Source organism: Heptranchias perlo, chromosome 5 (assembly GCF_035084215.1).
Source record: "Heptranchias perlo isolate sHepPer1 chromosome 5, sHepPer1.hap1, whole genome shotgun sequence".
In the NCBI taxonomy this organism is placed as follows: Eukaryota; Metazoa; Chordata; class Chondrichthyes; order Hexanchiformes; family Hexanchidae; genus Heptranchias; species Heptranchias perlo.
Genome location: NC_090329.1, coordinates 129,183,261 through 129,206,446, shown reverse-complemented (window position 1 = coordinate 129,206,446; position 23,186 = coordinate 129,183,261). Strand labels below are relative to the sequence as shown.

Sequence of the window (23,186 nt, the reverse complement as noted above, 5' to 3'; positions counted from 1 at the left end):
CCATGTGCAAGTCCAGTCAATGAATGTTTGGGAGGGGAGCAATCAATGAAGCTTAGCCTTAACCTGTCCTCACTTGACTATCTGGCAGTGGGTGGTAATCAGAGCTTTACCCCGATCTTCCTCTCCTTATATGGGCGATGTTGAGCCCCTATCTCTGCCCCAGCTGAGATCAGCTAACTTGACACAGACCACGGATGTAGCCCGTGAGCCTCGTGGGCTGTGTAACTCAGTACCACACTATGATGCACATTTACCCACTGAACCATCGGGCAGAGTGACAATAATACTTTCCTACCACCCCCCACTGATTCCTTCGTTCCACCATTGACAGCTGTGCCTCTGGAATTCCCTCCCGAAACCTTTCCGCCTCTCCCTCCTCCGAAAAGGCCATCCATAAAACCCACCTCTTTGACCAAGCTTTTGGTCATCGGTCCTAATATCTCCTTCTTTGCCTTGGTGTCAGTTTTTGTTTGATAACACTCCTGTGAGGGGCCTTGGGTCATTTTATTATGTTAAAGATGCTATATAAATGCAAGTAGTTGTCGTAATATTTGGAGTGGGACACTGCAAGCAATAGAGATCTGATTTGTATCTCACCCAGTATTACAGATCTGGCAGAGTCACCATAAGACCATAAGAGATAGGAGCAGGAGTAGGCCATTTGGCCCTTCGACCCATTTAATGAGATCATGGCTGATCTGATTTTCACCTCAACTCACTTTCCCACCTTTTCCCCATATCCTTTGACTCCCTTGCTGATCAAAAATTAGTCTAACTCAGCCTTGAATGTATTCCATGACTCAGCCTCCACAGCTTTTTGGGGTAAAGAATTCCAAAGATTCACGACCCTCTGGGAGAAGAAATTCCTCCTCATTTCCGTCTTAAACGGGCGATCCCTTATCCTGAGACGATGCCCCCGAGTTTTAGATTCCCCCATGAGGGGTAACATCCTCTCAACATCTACCCTATCGAGTCCCCTCAGAATCTTGTATGTTTCAATAAGATCTCCTCTCATTCTTCTAAACTCCAATGAGTACAGACCCAACCTGTTCAATCTTTCCTCATAAGGCAACCCTTCCATACCCGGAATCAACCTAGTGAACCTTCTCTGAACTGCCTCCAATGCAAGTATGTCCTTCCTTAAATAAGGGCACCAGAACTGTACGCAGTACTCCAGGTGTGGTCTCACCAGCATCCTGTACAGTTGTAGCATGACTTCCCTGCTTTTATACTCCATCCCCCTAGAAATAAAGGCCAATATTCTGTTTGCCTTCTGGATTACCTGCTGCACCTGTATGTTGACTTTTTGTGTTTCATGTACGAGGACACCCAGATCCCTCTGTACCGCAGCATTTTATAGCATTTCTCCATTCAAATAATATTTTGCTTTTTTATTTTTCCTCCCAAAGTGGATGACTTCACATTTTCCCACATTATATTCCATCTGCCAAATTTTTGCCCATTCGCTTAACCTGTCAATATCCCTTTGCAGACACTTTGTGTCCTCATCGAAACTTGCTTTTCCACCTATCTTTGTATCATCAGCAAATTTGGCCACAATACAACTCAGTTCCTTCATCCAAGTCACTGATATATATTGTAAATAGTTGAGGCCCCAGCACTGATCCCTGCGGCACCCCACTAGTTACAGATTGACATTTTGAAAATGACCCTTTTATCCCGACTCTTTAGAATCATAGAATCATAGAAGTTTACAACATGGAAACAGGCCCTTCGGCCCAACATGTCCATGTCGCCCAGTTTATACCACTAAGCTAGTCCCAATTACCTGCACTTGGCCCATATCCCTCCATACCCATCTTACCCATGTAACTGTCCAAATGCTTTTTAAAAGACAAAATTGTACCCGTCTCTACTACTGCCTCTGGCAGCTCGTTCCAGACACTCACCACCCTTTGAGTGAAAAAATTGCCCCTCTGGACCCTTTTGTATCTCTCCCCTCTCACCTTAAATCTATGCCCCCTCGTTATAGACTCCCCTACCTTTGGGAAAAGATTTTGACTATCGACCTTATCTATGCCCCTCATTATTTTATAGACTTCTATAGGATCACCCCTAAACCTCCTACTCTCCAGGGGAAGAAGTCCCAGTCTATCCAACCTCTCCCTATAAGTCAAACCATCAAGTCCCGGTAGCATCCTAGTAAATCTTTTCTGCACTCTTTCTAGTTTAATAATATCCTTTCTATAATAGGGTGACCAGAACTGTACACAGTATTCCAAGTGTGGCCTTACTAATGTCTTGTACAACTTCAACAAGACATCCCAACTCCTGTATTCAGTGTTCTGACCAATGAAACCAAGCATGCTGAATGCCTTCTTCACCACCCTATCCACCTGTGACTCCACTTTCAAGGAGCTATGAACCTGTACTCCAAGATCTCTTTGTTCGATAACTCTCCCCAACGCCCTACCATTAACGGAGTAGGTCCTGGCCCGATTCGATCTACCAAAATGCATCACCTCACATTTATCTAAATTAAATTCCATCTGCCATTCATCGGCCCACTGGCCCAATTTATCAAGATCCCGTTGCAATCCTAGATAACCTTCTTCACTGTCCACAATGCCACCAATCTTGGTGTCATCTGCAAACTTACTAACCATGCCTCCTAAATTCTCATCCAAATCATTAATATAAATAACAAATAACAGCGGGCCCAGCACTGATCCCTGAGGCACACCGCTGGTCACAGGCCTCCAGTCCAAAAAACAACCCTCCACTACCACCCTCTGTCTCCTGTCATCAATCCAATTTTGTATCCAATTGGCTACCTCACCTTGGATCCTGTGAGATTTAACCTTATGTAACAACCTACCATGCGGTACCTTGTCAAAGGCTTTGCTAAAGTCCATGTCGACCACGTCTACTGCACAGCCCTCATCTATCTTCTTGGTTACCCCTTCAAAAAACTCAATTAAATTCGTGAGACATGATTTTCCACTCACAAAACCATGCTGACTGTTCCTAATCAGTCCCTGCCTCTCCAAATGCCTGTAGATCCTGTCTCTCAGAATACCCTCTAACAACTTACCCACTACAGATGTCAGGCTCACCAGTCTGTAGTTCCCAGGCTTTTCCCTGCCGCCCTTCTTAAACAAAGGCACAACATTTGCTACCCTCCAATCTTCAGGCACCTCACCTATAGCTGTCGATGATTCAAATATCTCTGCTAGGGGACCATCAATTTCCTCCCTAACCTCCCATAACGCCCTGGGATACATTTCATCAGGTCCCGGAGATTTATCTACCTTGATGCGCGTTAAGACTTCCAGCACCTCCCTCTCTGTAATATGTACACTCCTCAAGACATCACTATTTATTTCCCCAAGTTCCCTAACATCCATGCCTTTCTCAACCGTAAATACCGATGTGAAATATTCATTTAGGATCTCACCCATCTCTTGTGGTTCCGCACATAGATGACCTTGTTGATCCTTAAGAGGCCCTACTCTCTCCCTAGTTACTCTTTTGCCCTTTATGTATTTGTAGAAGCTCTTTGGATTCTCCTTTGCCTTATCTGCCAAAGCAATCTCATGTCCCCTTTTTGCCCTCCTGATTTCTCTCTTAACTCTACTCCGGCAATCTCTATACTCTTCAAGGGATCCACTTGATCCCAGCTGTCTATGCATGTCATATGCCTCCTTCTTCTTTTTGACGAGGGCCTCAATCTCCCGAGTCATCCAAGGTTCCCTACTTCTACCAGCCTTGCCCTTCACTTTATAAGGAATGTGCTTACCCTGAACCCTGGTTAACACACTTTTGAAAGCCTCCCACTTACCAGACGTCCCTTTGCCTGCCAACAGACTCTCCCAATCAACTTCTGAAAGTTCCTGTCTAATACCATCAAAATTGGCCTTTCCCCAATTTAGAATTTTAACTTTTGGGCCAGACCTATCCTTCTCCATAGCTATCTTAAAACTAATGGAATTATGATCACTGGTCCCAAAGTGATCCCTCACTAACACTTCTGTCACCTGCCCTTCCTTATTTCCCAAGAGGAGGTCAAGTTTTGCCCCCTCTCTAGTCGGGCCATCCACATACTGAATGAGAAATTCCTCCTGAATACACTCAACAAATTTCTCTCCATCCAAGCCCCTAATGCTATGGCTGTCCCAGTCAATGTTGGGAAAGTTAAAGTCCCCTACTATTACCACCCTATTTTTCTTGCAGCTGTCTGTAATCTCCTTACATATTTGCTCCTCAATTTCCCGTTGACTATTTGGGGGTCTGTAGTACAATCCTATCAAAGTGATCTCTCCCTTCTTATTTTTGTTTTCTGTTAGTTCGCTAATCCTCTATCCATGCCAGTATATTACCCCCAGAACCATGAGCTCTTATCTTGTGCAGTAATCTTTTATGTGGCACCTTATCGAATGCCTTTTGGAAATCCAAATATACTGCATCCATTGGTTCTCCTTTATCCACCCTGCCCGTTACTTCCTCAAAGAACTCACCTGACGAAGGAGAAAGCCTCCGAAAGCTTGTGATTTTCAAATAAAACAGTTGGACTATAACCTGGTGTTGTAAGATTCCTTACATCTAATAAATTTGTCAGACACGATTTCCCTTCATAAAACCATGTTGACTCTCCTTGATTGTATTCTGAGTCTCCAAATGTCCTGCTACTACTTCCTTAATAGTGGATTCTAGCATTTTCCCAATGACAGATGTTAGGCTAACGTTTTTTAAAATTTGTTCATGGGATGTGGGTGTCGCTGGCAAAGCCGGCATTTATTGCCCATCCCTAATTGCCCTTGAGAAGGTGGTGGTGAGCCGCCACCTTGAACCGCTGCAGTCCATGTGGTGAAGGTTCTCCCACAGTGTTGTTAGGAAGGGAGTTCCAGAATTTTGACCCAGCGACGATGAAGGAACGGCGATATATTTCCAAGTCGGGATGGTGTGTGACTTGGAGGGGAACGTGCAGGTGGTGGTGCTCCCATGTGCCTAATGCCCTTGGCCTTCTCGGTGGTAGAGGTCGCGGGTTTGGCTGTCGAAGCCTTGGCGAATTGCTGGAGTGCATCCTCTGGATGGTAACTGGTCTATAGTTACCTGCTTTCTTATCACTCCCTTCTTGAATAGGGGTGTTACGTTTGCAGTTTCCCAAACAGCTGGGACCTTTCCAGAATCTAGTGAATTCTGGAAGATTACAACCAATGCATCCACTATCTCTGTAGCCACTTCCTTTAAGACCCTTGGATGCAAGCCATCAGGTCCAGGGGGCTTGTCAGCCTTTAGACCCATTGGTTTAGTACTTTTTCTCTCGTGATAATGATTGTTTTTAGTTCCTCCCTCCCCTTTCCCCCTTGATTTTCTACTATTATTGGTATATTATTAGTGTCTTCTACTGTGAAGACAGATACAAAATATCTGTTCAATTCCTCTGCCATTTCCTTGTTTTCCATTATTATTTCCCCAGTCTCATCCTCTCAGGGACCAATGTTTACTTTAGCTACCCTCTTCCTTTTTATATACTTGTAGAAGCTTTTACTGTCAGTTTTTATATTTCTTGCTAGTTTAGTCTCAAATGTTAAGTGGTGCTTCAGAGGGGAGGTGACACGTAGAATCAAGCACTTCACAGAAGGAAGATTGGAGGGAGAGTTCTCCTGTGATCACTGTCAGCCATCTCTCATAGTAACTTATTAGAGGCCTGGAAGTAGATTGTTGACCTAGCCTCTCCTGCCTGGGGTGAAAGGTGGGGAGGGGCAGGGAAGTGGGGGAAAATGCATTTTATTTATACTTTTTGTATATGTGTTTAACTGTACGTACTTCTGTGTTTTCCTTTCAGACCTCCGAGGCCCTTCCGATTTCCTCGAAGGTGAGTGGCTAAAGTTGAGAATGCTTGAATTGCTGGCAAAGTGCATGATCAAAGCCCTAATCTAACAGAGGATCCCACCCAGATTCAGTCTGAGGTCTGTAGCCATCTGTGCAGGGCAGTGTACGATATGCCTTGTGTCTGATGAACTGGTGATATTCTGAGCTGGCAACTGCAGAAAGCATCAAATTAGTCTGCACAATTTACAGTATAATGGTTATTGTTTGAAGGGGCGGGGGGAGCTGGAGTTTGTGCAGTACCAGTCTCCCACCATTAGATGACACTGTTCATAGACTCATACGGCACAGGAGGAGGCCATTCGGCCCGTCGTGCCTGTGCTAGCTCTTTGAAAGAGTTATCCAATTAGTCCCACTCCCCTGCTCTTTCCCCATAGCCCTGCAAATTTCTCCTTTTCAATTGTAGAGCCAATTCCCTTTTGAAAGTTACTACTGAATCTGCTTTCAGGCAGTTACTTCAACAAATGCTGCATTATTCTATATTCACCAAGAATACAGAAGGAAGAAAGTCATGGTTACACTACGATGGGAACAGGAGTAAGCCATTCAGCCCCTCGAGCCTGTTCCACCATTCATTGAGATGATGGCTGATCTGTATCCTAATTCCATTTACCTGCCTTGGCTCCATATCCTTAATACCATGGCTAGCAAAAATCTATCGATCTCAGATTTAAAATTATTAATTGATATGGCATTTACTGCTTTTCGTAGGAGAGAGTTCCACACTTCTATCCTTTCCTCCACTTTGACCCCTTGAATCCAATGTTGGGTGCAGAAACCTGGAGGTAACAATAACACAGTAACAGAATTGCTGCACACTGGAGAACACTTGTATAATCTGAGAGACTATCGTTTCTCCAATAGCCTGGAAACAATCAAAATTTGTTTTACTATCCTTGGACCAAAAGTAGTGTTTATTTTTCAACCAAGTCCGATCCTGCTCCCACCTGACACCCATATCCATGCCTCTGGCAGTGGTTGCTGGGTAACTATAATGGGAAATTTATTCCCCCACCCTCAACACCAGCTGAGATTGGTTAATTTAGCACAGACAGGGGGATTGAAGCTGGGACCTGTAGTCTGGCTCAGCTACTTACTGCCTTAACCAGCCGAGTTACCGAGAGCCATAGGATCAGGAATAAGCCATTTGGCCCATTGACAATATGTTAGCATCCCACTTTCCTGACCCCCTCCCTATCCCTTAATACCCTTACTTCCCACCTAACTATCTCCCTTTTAAACACCACAGTTGGTTTTGCATGTAGCTGTTTCATTTGATTACATGGCATTTCTGTGTGTGCAGTGTAACATGCTCCAGTGCTAAAGTCGGTGGTCTGTGCTTGTTCAGTCTGCTAACATGTCACAGGAAGTTCAAGTAGTGAAGAAGCACTCTAAACAAAGGACTGTCAACCTCGCTTTTTTCCTTGGGTGGGTGCCACAGAAATTGAACAGAGCCAAGGGGTCCCTGAAAGGAATTTCCAGCCTCAGCAAGACCCAGGGCTCATAGTTGTACCGCTGCCAGCCTTTATGCATAGTCTAATAACAGTCTGACACACTCCCGTTTCCATTGCTAATGTTAAGCACTGAAACCTGGAGCAAGTGGTCTCAAATACTGAGCAAGATGAATTTGCCAGTAACTCCCAACGCTCCTATGCAGAACATGTCTTTCTTAATTGAGAAATCTGGTTGAAATGCCAAGTCCCGTGGTGCAGGACACCCATCAAGGTTGAAGAGCAGGAGAGAAGGCGATGATCGGGAATAGGGGTTTAAAAACCTGTAGATTGTGGGAGAAAGGAAAGATGATTTGGGGGGCTGGGGTGTGGTTTCAGGTCCTGGGAACGAATAAATTGAGAGTGGGAGATGGTGCAGTGAATCTTGATTTCAGCATTGTGAGTGAGCAGTCAGGAAGGGAAGGATGTGTAAGATGGTATATTTATGGCATAGGAGCAAAAGGAGGGAGGAAAGCTCAAAGGAATTGGCCAGGTGAGAGAGGTTGTAATGGAGAGAGAGAGTGGAGACTGGAGACTGGAGGTGAGGAGTGCCAGTGAGCTGCCAGATTACTGGTGAAAGCAGATTCAGTGGTAACTTTCAATTATTTTGCGAGATTGCTTTTCTCTCTTTCCGTCTCTGTCCTCTCCCATTGCCATGCAGCATCCCTTCTGTGGCACACCGAGGTAACAGGATCGAGGTGGATAGGTCAACGCGGGCATTGTAGGAGTGAATCAGTGTCCCCTGACTTCATGTTTCAGGGCAGCGTAACCCAGGAATTAGTGCAGGCAACATTAGCAGCTGCATGGTTAGCAAGTTCCTTCGACTGCTGTTTTAGCAAAGATGGAAGCTCACTTAAATAAACTGTTTAATGCCCATGTTAAAATAACGGACCGAGGAACGGCTTATAAACCTGCTTCCCCGGTTGCTCACTAATGACACCATGAGCAATTTCGAAGCTCAGAAGAATAGAAAAAACGAGAAAAGGCCATTTGGCCCATCGAGCTCACTTCTTCCACAGTCTGTGTGCTGAGTCCAACTCCTTCAATCTCCTGAGGAAATAATGCCTGATCCTCAAGAGTAATCAAGCAAAATGCCGGAGTATTCATTCACCCTCTTATCTCCCACTACCCAACCCTGACCTCAACAAACAGCTTCCCCAGGCCTAGCAGCAGACCACCATCATGCCCATAGAGTATTTGACAATCCCCATCTATCCCGGCCAGTTCCAGTCCTGTTCACAGCCCAAAAACATGAGTGAGAAAGGAATAGAAGTACATCCTGATAGGGTGAGATGAAGTAGGAGTGGGAGGAGGCTTGTGTGAGCATAAACTCAGCTCCAGACCTCATTACAGCCTTGGTCCAAACACGGACACAAGAGCTGAATTCCGGAGGTGAGGTGAGAGTGACTGCCCTTGACATCAAGGCAGCATTTGACCGAGTGTGGCACAGAGGAGCCCTAGTAAAATTGAAGTCAATGGGAATCAGGGCTGGAGTCATGCCTAGCACAAAGAAAGATGGTAGTGGTTGTTGGAGGCCAATCATCTCAGCCCCAGGACATTGCTGCAAGAGTTCCTCAGGGCAGTGTCCTAGGCCCAACCATCTTCAGCTGCTTCATCAATGACCTTCCCTCCATCATAAGGTCAGAAATGGGGATGTTTGCTGATGATTGCAGAGTGTTCAGTTCCATTCGCAATCCCTCAGATAATGAAGCAGTCCGTGCCCGTATGCAGCAAGACCTGGACAACATCCAGGCTTGGGCTGATAAGTGGCAAGTAACATTCGTGCCAGACAATGACCATCTCCAACAAGAGAGAGTCTAACCACCTCCCCTTGACATTCAACGGCATTACCATCGCCGAATACCCTGCCATCAACATCCTGGGGGTCACCATTGACCAGAAACTTAACTGGACCAGCCATATAATTACTGTGGCTACGAGAGCAGGTCAGAGGCTGGGTATTCTGCGGCGAGTGACTCACCTCCTGACTCCCCAAAGCCTTTGCGCCATCTACAAGGCACAAGTCAGGAGTGTGATGGAATACTCTCCACTTGCCTGGATGAGTGCAGCTCCAACAACACTCAAGAAGCTCGACACCATCCAGGACAAAGCAGCCCGCTTGATTGGCACCCCATCCACCACCCTAAACGTTCACTCCCTTCACCACCAGCGCACAGTGGCTGCAGTGTGTACCATCTACAGGATGCACTGCAGCAACTCGCCAAGGCTTCTTCGACAGCACCTCCCAAACTCGCGACCTCTACCACCTAGAAGGACAAAAGCAGCAGGTACATGGGGACAACACCACCTGCACGTTCCCCTCCAAGTCACACACCATCCCGACTTGGAAATATATCGCTGTTCCTTTATCGTCGCTGGGTCAGAATCCTGGAACTCCCTTCCTAACAGCACTGTGGGAGAACCTTCATCTCATGGACTGCAGCGGTTCAAGAAGGCGGCTCACCACCACCTTCTCAAGGGCAATTCGAGATGGTCAATAAATGCCGGCCTCGCCAGCAACGCCCACATCCCATGAATGAATAAAAAAAAACCCGACACAGATCTATTGGACCGAATGGCCTGTTTCTGTTCTGTACGTCCATGTAATTCTTTGTAATATTTATCTATTCCTCTTGGAAGACTTTTGTTATCTTCACTGTTGAAGTTCACGGATGGAGAACGACCATTTAATCATGGCCCTGGAGCCGGCCAGCCTTTGGAGCTAGTACTCCCACTGGTAGATGGTGCTTTTTAAAAGTATATATATATATTGGTTTCCGCCTGGTGCACAGGCTCCTCACGGTGTACCGGGTTCCATTCAGGTTCCTCGCCGTGCGCTGGGTTCCTCGCCGTGTGCTGGGTTCCTCGCCGTGTGCTGGGTTCCTCGCCGTGCGCTGGGTTCCTCACGGTGTACCGGGTTCCATTCAGGTTCCTCGCCGTGCGCTGGGTTCCTCGCCGTGCGCTGGGTTCCTCGCCGTGCACTGGGTTCATCACGGTGTACCAGGTTCCTCGCCGTGCGTTGGGTTCCTCGCCGTGCGCTGGGTTCCTCACGGTGTACCGGGTTCCATTCAGGTTCCTCGCCATGCGTTGGGTTCCTCGCCGTGCGCTGGGTTCCTCACGGTGTACCGGGTTCCATTCAGGTTCCTCGCCATGCGTTGGGTTCCTCGCCGTGCGCTGGGTTCCTCACGGTGTACCGGGTTCCATTCAGGCTCCTCGCCGTGCGCTGGGTTCCTCACGGTGTACTGGGTTCCTCGCCGTGCGCTGGGTTCCTCACGGTGTACCGGGTTCCATTCAGGCTCCTCGCCTTCTGTTGGGTTCCTCGCCGTGCGCTGGGTTCCATTCAGGTTCCTCGCCGTGCGCTGGGCTCCTCGCCGTGCGCTGGGTTCCTCGTCGTGCATTGGGCTCCTCGCCGTGCGCTGGGCTCCTCGCCGTGCGCTGGGTTCCTCGTCGTGCATTGGGCTCCTCGCCGTGCGCTGGGTTCCTCGCCGTGCGCTGGGTTCCTCGCCGTGCGCTGGGTTCCTCGCCGTGCGCTGGGTTCCTCGCCGTGCGCTGGGTTCCTCGCCTTCCGCTGGGTTCCTCGCCTTCCGCTGGGTTCCTCGCCGTGCGCTGGGTTCCTCACGGTGTACCGGGTTCCATTCAGGTTCCTCGCCGTGCGCTGGGTTCCTCGCCGTGCGCTGGGTTCCTCGCCGTGCGCTGGGTTCCTCGCCTTCCGCTGGGTTCCTCGCCTTCCGCTCAGTTCCTCACGGTGTACCGGGTTCCATTCAGGTTCCTCGCCGTGCGCTGGGTTCCTCGCCGTGCGCTGGGCTCCTCGCCGTGCGCTGGGCTCCTCGCCGTGCGCTGGGCTCCTCGCCGTGCGTTGGGCTCCTCGCCGTGCGCTGGGTTCCTCGCCGTGCGCCGGATTCCATTCGGGCTCCTTGCAGTGCAGCCTATGGAGATTTTTGGTCTCAAAGTCCAGCCTAGGGAGTGAGATATTTATGTAGTTTTATTTTAAGGAGCTGAAACACCATGTTGTAGACTGTGTAATGTGACAATGATCGTGTTCCCTCCTTGCAGCTACGCAGCTCTGATCGCTGACTGGCCTGTCGTGGTCCTGGGGCTGTGCACGGTGCTGATAGTGATCTGTGCGCTGGTAGGGATCCTCGTACCAGACCTTCCAGACTTCTCTGACCCACTGCTGGTGAGTGATTTGTGCCTCTCTTTGGAGCGACTGCTGCTGCATCAAATTCTCCAGATCAATACAAGTTTGTCCCTTTAATGTAACTCTATAACTTCTGTGAAAGTTCGAGGCCAGAATTCACTGGCTTGCATTTTGTTTTATTTACCTCTTTGATGGGAGTCCAACGGATGTAAATTGTTCTGCAGATTTGAAAGTAAAATGGTTCTGATATCTTGTAAATATTGCAGCCTGCAGGATTAGAATATTCTGGGTCACATTATTGGACGTTCTCCCCAGAAGGTGTCGACTAGGACCTTGGTTCGACATGGGCACTGTATCCAAGTGACTATTTTCCCTGTGACTGTCTGGACAATTCATGTTGGTTGGAGATGGTGGGGAGCTCTACCATCACCCTGACTGAGATCCTCTAACTCAACACGCACTGGAGATCAAACCTGGGACCTTACACTGAATTACATTACATTCAGCCCAGCCTGTCCTTGCTGGTATTTATCCTCACGTACGCAGTCGCTCTTGTGCCCGATCTGATCCCATATCCCTTTATTTCCCTTTCCTTCAGCCATCTATCTTAACTCTTCCTTAAATGTTTACATGGTCTCTACTTCAATTACTAAATCTAGTATTCCACAGCCTCACAGTCCTTTGTGTTTTAAAAAAAAAGTTTCTCCTGCTCTCTGCCCTAAATCTCTTACATTTAATGGTTGATATGTGTCCACGTGTTCTGGACCACGGGAACAGTTTGTTTCAATCCACTCGCCTCATCCCTTCATAATTCAAACACTTATATCATATCACCCCATGATCACTCCTGATCCCAAAAAACAACACCAATTTGTCAAGTCTTTCTTCATATTTATATTTTCTCACACCAGGCAACATCCCAGTGAACCTGTACTGTACCCTCTCTATTGCCTCAACATCCTTACTGTAGTGTGGAGCCCGAATCTGTGCACACTGTGGTTTTTATATGGATTCACCATTACATGTCGACTTTATAGTCTATACCTCTTGCCATGAAGCCTAGTATTCCATTAGCTGTTTTTTAATGGCCCTATACACTTGACGTGCTGCTTTTAATGTCATTGAACCGGAACCTCCAGGTCCCTCTGTTCTTCCACATCCAGCTTTTCCCCATTCAAAGTATAATTATTACTTTCATTTTGGTATCTCCTCACATTTACTGATATTGAATTCCATCTGCCACTTTTTTGGCCATTGGTCCTCAAAACTATTTGATATGCCTCCTATTTTAGTATTGTCTGCATCACCTCTAGCCCTATATCCAAATTTTCGATATGCACAGTGAACAGAAGCAATCCCAAAACAGAATCCTGTGGAACACCACTGTCCACTTCCATCAACTCTACAAAACTACTCTTACCTCCCACTCTCTGTTCCCTTCGAACCAGTTTTTAATTCAATTTGCAACCTAATTCCACACCCCTTAACCTTCTCCAGTAGTCTGTTATGTGGTAGCTTGTCAAATGGCTTTCTGAAAGTGCACATACATCACATCCATTTCATTTCCACTATCCATCACATCTATCACGTCATCAGAAGAACTCTGTCACGGATCTTCCTGTCTGTTTGGTTAAGTACTGCACCTGGAGCCATGCAGGGAGAATTTCCTAGCCAGGCAGAACGGAAAAGCAGAGGAAATTTACCCTAGTATATTTGTTACTTACATTTCCCCCCCCACCAAACTTCCTTTGGTTTTATGTATAAGATATGTAAACAAGTCTTTTAATCTGGAATGCACTGCCTGAAAGGGTGGTGGATGGAAGCAGATTCAATAATAACTTTCAAAAGGGAATTGGATAAATACTTGAAGGGGAAAAATTTGAAGGGCTATGGGGAAAGAGCAGGGGAGTGGGACTAACTGGATAGCTCTTTCAAAGAGCCAGCACAGGTACGATGGGCTGAATGGCCTCCTGCGCTGTATGATTCTACGTAGGCTCCCCTGCAATTAAAAAAGTTTGCCACCGAGCAGCTGTTCTCAGCTGAGACAGTAGGAAATGTCTGAGAGCCCATGTCAGCCAGGGTTGCCGCTATCCAATGACTCCCGCTGGAAAGTACACGTCAGGGGAGTAAGAGAAAACGAAAAAGAGACAAGCTAGGGGTGGCCGACGCCGTCTGACATTTAAATAGTTGTTAGTGAGATCAGTCAAAGATCCAATCACACTCGCCATGGGGTGTGCGTGGTGCGACTGGCAGCTCAGTATGAAACGCTGAGCAATTAAACTCTGTCACTCCTGTTCCAGTGGCTAGACCGTACTGTGATGGTGTAAACAGTGAGGATTATATTCTGTTAATCCAGTTGCTATCAGCAGTGCAGCTGGTTCATATCATCGCTGGAGTCACGGTTTCTCGACAGGGTGGGTGGGGGGGGAGGGCGAGGAGGAGTTCTTGCACAAAGCTACTGCCCTTTGGACGAGATAGCAAACTGAGGGCACACCCGCCTGTTCCAACCTACACTCAAAATACCATGGCAGCATCCACAGAGGAACAGGGAAAACTCGCTGTGTTCTGGCCAATATTCTCCTCGACCAACACTGCCCAAAAAACAAATAGAAAAGTTTTTGGTCACCCGTACTAATATCTCCTTATGTGGCTCGGTGTCAAATTTAGTTTGATAATTGCTCCTGTGTAGCACCGTGGGACATTTTACTATGTATAAGGCTCTGTATAAATGCAAGTTGTTGTTAGCAGGTCATTCTTTCCATAACTTTTGTGGGAGCTTGCTGTGCACAAAGCAGTTGCCTCATTTATTTAGTCAGTCGCTGCACTGAAGAGGATTTCACTGTATATGAATCACTTTAGACAGATAAGGAGAAATTTTTTCCAGTGGCAGGAGGGTCGCTAACCAGAGGAGACAGAGGGGAAATGAGAAGAATTTTTTTTACTCAGCGAGTTGTTACGATATGCACTGCCTGAAAGGGCGGTGGAAGCAGATTCAATAATAACTTTCTAAAGAGAATTGGATAAATACTTGAAGTAGAAAAATTTGCAGGGCTATGGGGAAAGGGCAGGGGAACAGGACTAATTGGATAGGTCTTTCAAAGAGTCAGCATAGGCACGATGGGCCGAATGAACACCTTCTGTGCTGTATGATTCTATGATTTCAGCGAGTTGTGGACTGACCTGCAGATTTTTTTTTATTCGTTCATGGGATGTGGGCGTCGCTGGCAAGGCCGGCATTTATTGCCCATCCCTAATTGCCCTCGAGAAGGTGGTGGTGAGCCGCCTTCTTGAACCGCTGCAGTCCGTGTGGTGACGGTTCAAGAAGGCGGCTCACCACCACCTTCTCGAGGGCAATTAGGGATGGGCAATAAATGCCGGCCTTGCCAGCGACGCCCACATCCCATGAACGAATAAAAAAAAAATCTGCAGTAATTCATTGTATGTGAACAGTTTTGCCATGTTTCTGAGATGAAATGGGATCCTTCTACTCTCAGCTGCTTCTAAAGCATAAAACGCAGTAACAAGGAGTTGCTTAGAACATCGACAAGTTCCCTGAATGTAGGTGATAATTCAATCAAACACATTTTCTCCTTTTGGGGTCTATTCTTCACAGCTTAAGGGATAGATCGCCACCTAGGAGTCTGGGAAGGGTTTAACAGGAAGACATCGCAAGGAACTGTCTACTTGTGTCACTCTTACACATTGCAACTAGTTAGTTACGCAGGTGGATGGTGTCAGACCTCTAGTTCAGAGATATTTCCCTGCTGCCCTCTGCTCCCTCCTCTAAGTTTCCATTCTGTTGTGTGGAGGGGATGGGAAGGCACCGGTTTCATGAATAGTTTTTCTTCTAACTCATACCCAAGCAAAATTTTAATGTGTCATAGATTCCCCAAACGCTTGTTCCCTTGATGGCTAGGTGCGGTACTGGCCATATCGACCAGCAATTTCCCAGGTTTATTCCAGGCCTCAGCTCAGCCAACTGGTCAAGCAGAGTGTGGCAGCAGGGGCCCTACAATTGGCTGAAGTGCCCCAGAGTACAGAGTGGGGAAATCGGGTCAAGATGGCAGTCACACGACCCCTGCTGAATTCAGGGTGTGTATGTGGACTCCGAGTGAGAACTGAATGGGGCTTGGCGGTCGTGCAGTCGATGGTTGAATAGCCTGCCCAGTTTCTCCCTCCAGACAGAATCACATAGAAATCACAATGTAGACACAAGCCATTCGGTCCCCCGGAGCAGTAGTCCTAATCTCAGTGCCTGCCCTACAAAATGGAAACTTAGATGAGGGAGCAGAGGGTAGCGGGGACCACCCCCTTTCCCCCCAAACCAGTGGTAGGGACCTCCCCAAACTAGTGGCAAGCACCACAACCCCCCCCCCCCCCCCCAAACCAGTGTCAGGGACACCCCCCTCCCCTCCCCGTGGCAGGGATTCCCCCCCCAACAAGTGGGTATCATGGAAGGGATAGAGGATAAAAGTGTAACCCGTTGAAGAAGTTGGTTGGTGTGTAACAGTGGAGCATGGGTTATACCATTGTGGGAGGGGAGAAGTGCTTCCTGTCAGAAAGGTGATGTTCTGCTGTGAAATGTTTACAGGGGTTTGAACCCAGAGGGACAGAAATTGGTCAGAGATTGGTCACCTGGAATAACATGGTGAAAAACACAGGGTATCAAGCGACACTCGCAAACTATCCTTTCAAATACGCAGAGGAGCAAGCCAAGAGGTGAGTAGCCTAACGCAGCAAGTATGTAAAAACATGTCTGAGCCAGGTCAGAGGAATCAGGCCAGGGATTTTGTGGTGCCACAGATACAGTTTGGGTTGTAGGAAAAAAATGTCGCAACAGAACGCGACAATCTGAAACTTGTTGAAAGGGCACAGTTTGGAGTGAGGGAGGTTTTCCGGAGAACTGACAAATCAGCTGATTTTATTTCCAAGGGGGAATTTTTGTGTCCTGTTGTTGATTTTCACAGCAGGGCTGTTTAAAGTTGAGACCTTCTTATTTAAACAGGACAACTGAGCAGTAAGAGTGCATGTTTCTGGGGAGCAAGGGATCAGCATAGTCGACATTTTTGGAAAGGGTGCAAATCAGCAAAGCCGGACATTCTTGGAGGGAGGGGGAATCAGCATCTGCCATAGGAACTGTGACTACATTTGAAAAGTAATTGATTAGCTGTGATACCCTTCCAATCCTTTGTCTTCTTTATGATTTTTAATGATCAGTGTGCACTAACAACTCAGTAATCACTCCTATACATGCAGTTTAATTATTTTGCTCAGATATAATGTGTTAAGCTAGAAATTACTATTAGAGATATTAACAACCACTCCTTGTGGGGGCATTAAGCCACTTAACATAACTGTGCTACCACCTGCTGATGGCGGTCAGACGAATGTCTTTTGAGTGTGTTAAGCATTCGTCCTCTAACAGTAATTTCTGGATTTGCGTACGCTTTTTTAAAAAATTAAAACAAAACAATCTGTGGTGCCCATTATGTTCTAATATTTGTGGTTACTGGGCTGCTCTGACAGTTTTAAAGCGAAAGAGGTAGAGAGGTGCATCAAACTTCTCTCGTTTACCTGTAGCAGTGCTTCCTCACTTTAAATCTACTTTCTGGTTTTATACAAGTCATCGAGAGGACAGATGGTCAGATGATCCCTACGAGAGAGACAAGCGGCAGGCGGAGTGGAATTTCCACAAGGACAGTTTCTTCTGCGATGTTCCAAGTAAGTCTCGTGCTCATGATTGGCCCACTTGCCGTTGTTTTTAAACCGATCAATCAATCTCCGATGGCATTGCTCGTGGTATTTTAAGATCTGGAGACTAGTTGTGTTGTTGAGCTGCCAAGTTGGCAGCTATGCTTTACTTGGCCTGTCCCTTTTAAGGCCACTGCTCAGGCACTCCATGAGGAGATGTAGTCTATCTAAATAGGCACGTCCTGAAGCCAATTCAAGGTTAATTGTTGGGGGACGTTTCTGTAGGTTTGCAGCTGCTTGTAAATCGCCAGCTCCTGTCCTGGAGGAAGGCTTAGGTACCAAGGTCAGAGAAACCAGCAGGAAATGGAGTGTGACAGACAGCAGGTCTGACCAGCAGAGCTGAAAACACACACACTCTGGAGTTAGACATAGAAAATGTTTATTTGTATATATATTATGAAAGGAAATGTTACAGTATTGCAATAATTTGGTATATACTCATTTTTTCATCCTTCCAGTTTTGTTCCCTTATGCCACCTCCGCACTTGGCGGTTTCATAACATGAAATGATAGAGTGCCACGGGCCCTAGCAACTCAGTGGCACCTCACCCAAGTGGCCATTCTTCAGATGGTGTTTGCCAGGTTATTTTACCTTAGGGGACTTCACAGCAGAGTCAGATCCTGCCCAACATCTATGCACATGGCCTTTTCAGCAGGAGTCACTACAAAGTGATCAGGAAGGGCAGCCCTCACCCATCATTGATTCTAATTGTACTCAGCATAGCCCTTCCTACTCTGTATGGCTGATTTTTAAAAATTCATTCTTGGGACATGGGTGTTGCTGGCAAAGCTGGCATTTATTGCCCATTCCTAAGACCATCAGAGGGCAGTCTAGAGTCAACCACGTTAGTGTGGAACTGGAGTCACATAAGGATGGCAGGTTTCCTTTCCTGAAGAACATTAGTGAACCAGTTGGGTTTTTACAACAATCGGACAGCTTCGTGTCTACTTTTACTGATGCCAGCTTTTTATTTCAAGATTTTTAAAACTGAATTCAAATTCTCAAACCACCATGGTGGGATCTGAACTCACGTTCTCTGGATTATGACTCCAGACCACTGCATTCCTAGTCCAGAAACATAACCACTACGCTACCGTACCCTTTTACCCACTAAGCCAAGGGGGAACTGCTGGGGTTTATTTTGTGTTTTTTTGTTAATAAAAGCGTGCTGAAGGTCGCCACAAGCTCATTACCTTCTTGCTCTACCCTGTAGGTGACCAATATGCTCGCGTCGTGTTTGCCTCAGCGGATGGGGAGAACCTGTGGCGTACGCAATCGATTAAATCAATGTGCAATCTCGACAACACCAGGGTATGTTCAGACTGACACTAGTGGGTGTTATATTATTACAAGCACCAATTTTCTTTCTCCACTTTGCCTCCTAGCATCCAGGATGGGGCAAAGAAAAGCATCAGAGTTTTTTGGGAGAAGGAAGAGGCTGGTTATATTCTCCAGAATATAACTGTGGGATCCTCACCTCCCTCAATTTTCGCTTGTTTGATTAACCTACAGGCTTTTAAAACCCAAACTCTGTGTCACCAAACCATTACTACTTGCCTTAATTCATCTTCTTCCCTACTCTTCAGTACAGGATGGAGTCCTGCAGGATCTCAGTTTTTTTTAAAAAACAATAAAATCAGCCCATCCTGCCATCTTGGTATCTCCTTTCAATATTAACTATTTGACTGAATGACGCTCTTAACTTTTTCTGGGAAGGTTCGGGAAGAACTTAGTTCCTGAAAGTAGGGAATCAACAGGTGGTGTGGAAGGGAAGTCCCTGATAGAATCATAAATGAGCTCTGGATGGAGGGCCAAATGACTCATTCTCACTCTGGATTTTTTAATGTTCTTTTGCATGGACTTCCCTCCCATACCACCTGTTGATCCTCAACTTGGAATCATAGAATCATGCAGCACTGAAGGAGGCCATTTGGCCCATTGTGCCTGTGCCAGCTCTTTGAAAGAGCTGTCCAATTAGTCCCACTCCCCTGCCCTTTCCGTGTAGCATTGCAAATTTTTCCAATTCAAGTATTTATCCAATTCTCTTTTGAAAGTTACTATTGAATCTGCTTCCACCTCCATTTCAGGCAGTGCATTCCAGATCATCACAACTCACTGCATAAAAGAAGATTTCTCCTCATCTCCACTCTTTGAGGAACACAGCACAGCTAGAAATGATTCATTAAACAACCGAGTTTTTAAAAAAAATTCTTGTTAATTTTGAAACCCAATTAAAAACCAATTCGAAACAGCATGGTTTAAAACTGGTTGTAATTGTTTTTTTTATCATTTGTAACTTGTATCGCTGCAGATCCGTTCTCACTTTCAATTTGGGGACCTTTGCCAGAGGACCTCGGCCACTTCCTGCTGCCCCAGCTGGACGCTGGGCAACTACATCGCCATCCTCAACAACCGCTCCTCGTGCCAGAAGATCACCGAGCGTGACGTGGCGCACACGCTGAAACTCCTCCGCTCCTGCGTCAAGTATTACCACAATGGGACCCTGGGGCCCGACTGCTGGGACATGACGACCCGTCGCAAAGACCAGCTCAAGTGCACGTCTGTCCCACGCAAGTGCACCAAGTACAATGCCGTCTACCAAATCCTCCACTACTTGGTGGACAAGGACTTCCTGAGCCCCCAGACCTTGGACTATGTGATCCCAGCGTTAAAGTACAGCATGCTGTTCATCCCCACAGAGAAGGGGAAAAGCATGATGGACATTTACTTGGACAACTTTGAGAACTGGAACTGTTCGGACGGTGTCACCACCATTGCAGGGATTGAGTTTGGGATCAAGCACAGCTTGTTTCAGGACTACCTTCTGATGGATACTGTGTATCCTGCCATTGCGATCGTGATTGTTCTGTTGATCATGTGCGTTTACACGAAATCCATGTTCATCACTTTGATGACCATGTTCGCCATCATCAGTTCCTTAATCGTCTCCTACTTCCTCTACCGGATAGTCTTTGGCTTCAAGTTTTTCCCCTTCATGAACCTCACGGCACTGATCATTCTGGTGGGGATCGGGGCCGACGACGCCTTTGTGCTTTGCGACGTCTGGAATCACACCAAATTCGACAAGCCCCAGGCCGAGCTGGCAGAGACGGTGAGCGTCACTCTGCAGCACGCAGCCCTCTCCATGTTCGTCACCAGCTTCACCACTGCGGCTGCCTTCTACGCCAACTACGTCAGCAACATTACTGCCATCCGGTGCTTCGGCGTCTATGCTGGCACCGCCATCCTGGTCAACTACATTTTAATGGTGACCTGGCTGCCGGCAGTGGTGGTGTTGCACGAGCGTTACCTGCTGCATTTCTTCCAGTGCGCCGAGAAGCCCGGGCGGCGGGCCTACCGTGATGGCTGCCTGGTGCGGCTGTGCCGCAAACTGCGGAGCCTCCTGATGGCCGCCTCCGAGACCTCCCGGATATTCTTCGAGAAGGTGCTACCGTGCATCGTCATCAAGTTCCGCTACATCTGGCTGTGCTGGTTCCTGGCCCTGACTGTCGGCGGCGCCTACATTGTCTGCATCGACCCCAAGATGAAGCTGCCGTCGCTGGAGCTCTCCGAGTTCCAGGTGTTCCGCTCCTCGCACCCCTTCGAGCGCTACGACGCGGAGTTCCGCAGGCTCTTCGTCTTCGAGCGGGTCCACCATGGCGAGGAGCTGCATATGCCCATCACGCTGGTGTGGGGCATCTCGCCCGTGGACGGGGGCGACCCGCTCAACCCCCACAACAAGGGCCGGCTGCGGCTGGACAGCACCTTCGACGTAGCCAGCCCCGCCTCCCAGCTGTGGCTGCTGCGGTTCTGCCAGCGACTGAGGAATCAGACCTTCTTCTACCAGACCGACGAGCAGGACTTCACCAGCTGCTTCGTTGAGACCTTCAGGCAGTGGATGGAGAACCAGGACTGTGAGGAGCCCACCTTGTACCCGTGTTGCAGCCAGTCCACGTTCCCCTACAAGCAAGAGGTCTTCGAGCTGTGCATCAAGCGGGCCATCATGGAACTGGAGCGCAGCACCGGCTACCACCTGGACAGCAAGACGCCAGGGCCCCGGTTTGACATCAACGACACCATCAGGGCTGTGGTGCTGGAGTTCCAAAGCACCTACCTCTTCACACTGGCCTACGAGAAGATGAACCGCTTCTACATGGAGGTGGACGCGTGGATCGCGGAGGAGCTGAAAGCCGCCCCGGCCGGCCTCAGCAACGGCTGGTTTGTCAGCGGCCTGGAGTTCTTCGACCTGCAGGACAGCCTGTCGGACGGCACCCTGATCGCTATGGGGCTCTCAGTTGCCGTGGCCTTCAGCGTCATGCTGCTCACCACCCGCAACGTGGTGATTAGTCTGTATGCCATCGTCTCCATCGCCGGCACCATCTTCGTCACCGTTGGCTCGCTGGTGCTCTTGGGCTGGGAACTGAACGTGCTGGAATCCGTCACCATCTCCGTGGCTGTGGGCCTGGCCGTGGACTTTGCCGTCCACTATGGCGTCGCCTACCGCCTGGCGCCGGAGGCGGACCGTGAGGGCAAGGTGGTCTTCTCCCTGAGCCGCATGGGCTCAGCCATCGCCATGGCCGCGCTGACCACCTTCGTGGCCGGGGCCATGATGATGCCCTCCACTGTCTTGGCCTACACACAGCTGGGGACCTTCATGATGCTCATCATGTGCATCAGCTGGGGCTTCGCCACCTTCTTCTTCCAGTGCATGTGCCGCTGCCTGGGCCCCCAGGGCTCCTGCGGCCAGATCCCCCTGCCCAAAAGGCTGCGGTCCCCCTCCCCACGGGAGGGCAAGAGGGCCTGCCGGGCCCACAAACACCAGCTGGCCGGTGAAGGGGACCGCCCGCAGATGGAGCACGAACACTACGAGCTGGAGCCCCTGGCAGCCGGGGAGGGCGGTGGAGGCGATGCGGGGGAGAAGAGGCCGGACGGCTCGGGCGGCGGCGAGGAACCGCCCCCCGGCCCCCGGCTGTTCAACGGAACCCGTGCGCCCGCCTACCGCCCTGCGAGACCCAACCAGGGAACGACGGGCCGCCTGGCGCGAGCCAAGCCGCCCCCGCCGCAGATCCGCTTCGTCCAGATCAGCACGCGGCTGAATAGTATCCCTCGCTCATTGGAGAGCGTCACCGCCCGGGTTCACGCCAACCCCCATTAAAACCCCCTCACCTCCCCCCCCAAGTGGGATGGCCTGGAGTCTCGGCAGTCACTGGACTGCGCGCGGTTTATCATCCCGTTCCTTCGGCGCCCAGCTCTTCAGGGACGACGCGATGCCACCACTGGACAGCCCGGAATGTTGTGCGTGTCATGCGCCATGTCAAGTAGTACCGCCACCATCACCCACCCCTGCCCCGCCACCTTGCCGTGCTTCAGACAGAGAGGCCGGTAACGCAAAGTTCTCCGCCTAGAAACTTCTGCGTGCGTTCCAGCCCCATGAGAGACTTAAAAGCCAAAAATCTCAAAGCTCCCACCATACTGGCGGGGGGGGGGGGTGGGGGCACGGGCGGGAAAAACCAACGCTGGGACCCTTGGGAAAGCAGCACCCTCTCGGGACGACTGCAGACACCAAACCCTGGCACCCTCTCTCTCTCTCTCTCTCTGTCCATGTGTAATAAAGGAAACTCCTCAGGATAGCACATGCCAAAAACCAAAGGGGTCTTAATACAACAGCCAACGCGGATTTCACGCTCGGAGAGCGCGCAGCATTTAGCGGCAGAGCAACGCACTCAAATTAAATGGTCCGAGTTGTAAACGGGGCCTGGCGTTTTGGCCAAAGGGAAACTCACGCCGGGCGGCCGGAACCGACGGCCAAACCCCGCGCTCAAGGGACAGCGCGCCCGCACCTCCATTTTCTGCGACCAAGTCATGGCCCAGCGACCGAACCCCGCCGATATCAAAGTGCAATTGTGTCGACTCCGTTCTTCCAGAGGCTGAATGAAGCCAGTGTGCCTGCTGT

The 23,186-nt window shown here is 48.8% G+C and overlaps 1 protein-coding gene across 4 annotated transcripts in view; it reads left to right on the top strand.

The window, feature by feature from the left end:
• disp1 (dispatched homolog 1 (Drosophila)) overlaps positions 1 to 22,748 on the top strand; it is a 360,433-nt gene extending 337,685 nt beyond the window's left edge. For all 4 annotated transcript variants that reach the window (XM_067985195.1, XM_067985196.1, XM_067985198.1 and 1 more), the window contains 6 exons: positions 5,810 to 5,839; positions 11,397 to 11,520; positions 16,073 to 16,200; positions 17,105 to 17,202; positions 18,447 to 18,544; positions 19,545 to 22,748. In XM_067985195.1, the coding sequence (XP_067841296.1) occupies positions 5,810 to 5,839; positions 11,397 to 11,520; positions 16,073 to 16,200; positions 17,105 to 17,202; positions 18,447 to 18,544; positions 19,545 to 22,388 (3,322 nt within the window). In that variant the 3' untranslated portion in view covers positions 22,389 to 22,748. The remainder of the gene's footprint in view (positions 1 to 5,809; positions 5,840 to 11,396; positions 11,521 to 16,072; positions 16,201 to 17,104; positions 17,203 to 18,446; positions 18,545 to 19,544) is intronic.
• Positions 22,749 to 23,186: the final 438 nt, after the last annotated feature.